The 4,305-nt window shown below is 42.4% G+C and overlaps 1 protein-coding gene and 1 long non-coding RNA gene across 2 annotated transcripts in view; one reads left to right on the top strand and one right to left on the bottom strand.

Moving 5' to 3' along the window:
* Window positions 1-1,027: 1,027 nt before the first annotated feature.
* Window positions 1,028-4,305, top strand: part of Pdpr (pyruvate dehydrogenase phosphatase regulatory subunit) — a gene marked incomplete at its 5' end in the record, with an annotated part of 36,626 nt that continues 33,348 nt past the window's right edge. The window contains 1 exon segment of the mRNA XM_005403465.2: window positions 1,028-1,307. Within this exon segment, the coding sequence (XP_005403522.1) occupies window positions 1,084-1,307 (224 nt within the window).
* LOC102026978 overlaps window positions 1,682-4,305 on the bottom strand; it is an 11,966-nt gene continuing 9,342 nt past the window's right edge. The window contains exon 3 of the long non-coding RNA XR_263879.1: window positions 1,682-2,108. This is a non-coding gene — a long non-coding RNA (uncharacterized LOC102026978). The remainder of the gene's footprint in view (window positions 2,109-4,305) is intronic.

Here is a 4,305-nt window from a genome sequence, read left to right as displayed (position 1 = left end):
TTAGCCAGTTAATTCCAATCTACTGCAACCCATGGCGAGAATAAAGACACTAAGGCATGTTTGTAGTTGTGGGGAATCAAGGGGTCCTAAATCCAGCTAGGATAATGGCTAACTGGCACAAAGGCTAGACCCAGGGCCAAACCCAGGTTTTATTAATTCATTGAGAAGGGAGCGGCTTGAGGCTGAGTGACTGTGAGAGTGGTGGGAAGTATGTGCTGTGAGCTGGGCTAGGTAGGAGGCCTGAAATCACCTCTGCAGGATGCAGAGAGAAGGATGTGGAGAAGAAGTAACCTGCGTAACGCAGTTTGAGGTAGTGTCAGCTCTGATGTGTGATCTTTTATGCTCCGGGAAGTCATAGCCTCTTAGCTCAGGGCTGGAGTCCATCCACAGCGTGGAGCAGGGGTCTCCACCCCGCCCGGCTCACGCTCATTTTTTTTGGAGCAGTGGGGTGGGGCAACACTGACCGATCACCTTGCTGCGAGGACTGCATGTCGGGCCCATGATGAGTACCGTGGCTGTCTGAGACGGGACATTTTGATTCAACCTGAATGGATCTCTGAGGTCTGTTAAACAAAACAAAACAAAACAAAAACAAAGACTACACATCCGATTTGCATTGCTTAAAGCCGGTGGAAGGGATAAGGAGAAGTCCTATACGTGGAAATGGGGCTGGGTTTAGCCAAAATGCAAATAATTGCTCTTTCAAGGAAAGTTGTCCAGGTGGACACCTCCACACCATTGTATTTTAAATATTGCGCTAGTTACTCTACCATATTAGTTTTGTTTCCTTATTTTATTTGCATATTGGTTGCCCCTCTGCTTTCCACACACACTATCAAACATTAAATTTCATAAAGGCAGAGGACGTCTTTATTGTTCACTTCTGTATGTATACCAGCAAAGTGTCTGAAACTCAGCACGTCCTCAGATGTTTGTCAATGAATCATTACTGTTCCTTGTTGATATTCTCATTAGTCCTATGCATTGAGTTAAGTGGAATCCAATGTGTTTGGATTTCTCTGTCTAGCTTGAATTCTTGGAATCTCCTTCGCTGAGCACGTCTCCTGGTTGGTGACAGACGTGATGTTTCACCGGTTCCTGTCGATTATCCGAAGGCAAAGAACCAGCCCAAGATGGCAGAAGCAGTGTTTGGCAAGAAGCAGTGCATCGGCTGCTGAGGCCCATTCTGTCGCCCTGCCTGCCCAGGCCCAGGTGGTCATCTGTGGGGGTGGAATCGTGGGCACATCTGTGGCCTACCACCTCTCCAGGATGGGGTGGAAGGACATCATCCTTCTGGAGCAGGGCAGGTAAGGCCAGGCTGGACTTGGTTTGTGGCTGTGCTGCCCTAGCGGCATGGGCTGCCCTCATCCTCGCCCCTTTCCCTGCCAGTGTCCCAGCTGTAACAGTCTGTGTTGCTCAGTAGCGCGAGAAGAATCAAGATGAAATATCCTGCACTTTGTTTAGGATTGCCTAATGTTTGTGTTTTGTGCATGTTAGAGCTGGCGTATTTCAGCAAAGCAGTTGTTTTAAAAAGGATGTGTGTGTGGATGTGTGTTGATAGCACATCTTATCTTGATGACTTGTTTTAATCATCCAGCAGCTTAAACCCTATGGCTTGTGAACTGATACCAAAGTGGCTACAAATTTCTGTTACTGTTTTTTATTTAATTACCCAACTTTAGATTGTTTTCAGATTTATAGAAAAATTGTGAAGATTGTACAGAATTCCCATTTATCTTACAGTCACATCCACTTTTTACTATATCTTGAATTACTTTGAGTGTTTTGATTAATAAGGTAATATTCATACATTAACAAGAATCCATACTGTATTCATATTTTTTGAAAGCTTTAAAATTTTTTTATTTTATGTACAAAGAGTTAGTGTATCTCTTTCATTGAGTGCATGTCCTGGATAATCCATGGAAGGAAGATCACTTAGTCCACTGTGATGAAACTGATCTTCCTGTTCCGACGGAAACACCGGTGGCTCATGCTGAGGCTGTATTTCCGGATCAGCCCAGGTCGGTTGAGCACATAGGGAAGAGTGAGAGCCCTGGCCAGTCTCCTGGGGCGGCCCCAGTAGAGCTGCCGGTAACCCACGCTGACTTCAGAGGCGGAGGAGGCAAAAAAAAAAAAAAAAAAAAAAGGCTGTATTTATGTTTTTAAACTTTCCCTCTAATATCCTTTTTCTATTCTAGGATCCCATCCTCTGGGATCCTTTGTACTTAAATCATTATGTCTCAGACACCTCATGGCTGTGATGGTTGTATGGTTTTTGTTTTCTTTTGGGGGCTTGAAATTGAATCCAGGACCTTTACACTGAGCCACATTAATTTTTAAATTTTGAAACAGGGTCTTGCTAAATCGCAAAGTCACAAAATTGTCCAGCCTGGACTTGAATTTGTGATCTTCTGGCCTCAGCCTCCCAGAATGCTGGAATTACAGCTATGCGTCACCATACCTGGCTTGAATTATTTTAAAATGGTTCTAGAGATTGCAATAAAGTGTGTGTGTGTATGTAGTGCTAAGAATTAAAAGGCCTTGTGCATGCTAGGTAAGCACTTTATCACTGAGCTACACCCCCAACCCCTTAATATGCGCTTTTATCACAGTCCATCATGAATTAATGTTATACTACCACATAGATTTTGTTAGGCATACAATGAATAATCCCATTTACCCCCTTTTGTCCTTAATGTTCTATATTTTTCTTCTATGTATATTGTAAATCCCATAATTTGTATCTGGGCTGGAGATACAGCTCAGTAGCACAAGTGCCTACCTAGCAAGCGTAAGGTCCTGAGTTCAATTCCCAGTACCAAAAAAAAAAAAAGTTGGTATGTTTGTATTAAATATTGAGCATTTATTTGTTTATTCATTTGACAGGGTCTCATTCTGTAGTCCTGGCTGGCCTCAGATGCACTATATAGCCTGGCAGTGGACCCTCAGACCTCCTGTCTTTACCTTCCGAGTGCTGGCATTACAAGCGTGTGACACCAGGCCCAATGAGCCTTCTTTTGTATTTATTTTTTATTTCATTTTATTTTACTGGCACTAGAATTGAACTCAGGACCTTGTGCTTGTTAGGCAGACACTGTACCACTGAGCTATATCCCTGGTCTGAGCAGACTTTTTTATTTTTTAAATTTTATTTATTTATTTATGTATTTATTTGGTCTTTTTGAGACAGGGTCTCACTCTGCAGTTCAGGCTGGCCTTGAGCTCACTTCATAGCCCAGGCTGGTCTTGAACTCGCAATGATCCTCTAGTCTCAGCCTCCTGAGTGCTAGGGTTACAGGCGTGTGCCACCATGCCCAGCAGACTTTTTTAGTAATTTATTTTGAAATAATTTCAAATTCACAGAAAAGCTGCAGGAACACTACAAAGAACCTGCACACCTCCTTGACCCAGATCCCTAGTTGTCCACATGCTAGTGCACCTGTTGTAGTACTCTCTCTGTTGTGGATGGGCAGGAGACACAGGCACAGCAATGTGGACACCCTTTATGATGAATATTTTTCTGATGATTTGAGCACAAGCTGCAGACCTGATGCACCTGCACTCTAAGCATTTCAGAATGTATGTTCTCAAAAGAACAAGACCACCCTCCTACATAACCACCATACATGGGTGGGAAAATATGGATACAGCTGTGCATGATGGTGCAGACCTGTAATCCTAGTACATAATTCCTGTAGTCAGGAGGCTGAGGCAAGAGAATTGCAAGTTTGATTTCAATCTGGGCAATTTAGTGACTTAATGAGACCCTGTCTCAAAAAAAGCCAGATGTGGTGGCCCATGCCTGTAATCTGAGCACTCTGGTGTAGGAGGAAGTAGAATCGGTGTGAGTTTGAGGCCAGCCTGGGCTACATAGTAAGATCCTGTCAAAGGTGAAAGGGTTATTATTAATAAATGGACCAACATGTGTAAAAAGAGGCTGCCCTAGGCAAACTGAGATGCTTGATTGCTTACACCTATATAGTTTCCATTTGGAGATAACTTTAGCTTCAAGTTTTGCTCAAGAAAGTCAATTTCTATTTAGGGTAAGATAGGCATAGCTCTATGCAGTGCATAGTGTAAAAGTGTGGAATGTGGGGCTATAAACAGAAGTAATGATTTAAATTGTTTTCTGTTATATTTGTTCAGCATTAGCAAACTGCTTTACTGCAGTGAATGAATTTTATTTTATTTTATTAGTCTTCAGAAGTTACTACCTTTTTGTATAGTCTTTTTTTTTTATTTTAAAGAGTAAAAGAAGGATAACATAATAATAGAGGGGGCTTACCAAATTACAGACAAAGT

The sequence above is a fragment of the Chinchilla lanigera genome, unplaced genomic scaffold (genome assembly GCF_000276665.1).
Source record: "Chinchilla lanigera isolate Chin_1 unplaced genomic scaffold, ChiLan1.0 scaffold00083, whole genome shotgun sequence".
Lineage (NCBI taxonomy): Eukaryota > Metazoa > Chordata > Mammalia > Rodentia > Chinchillidae > Chinchilla > Chinchilla lanigera.
The sequence above is the reverse complement of the archived record's forward strand: the minus strand, read 5'-3'. Positions and strand labels throughout refer to the sequence as shown.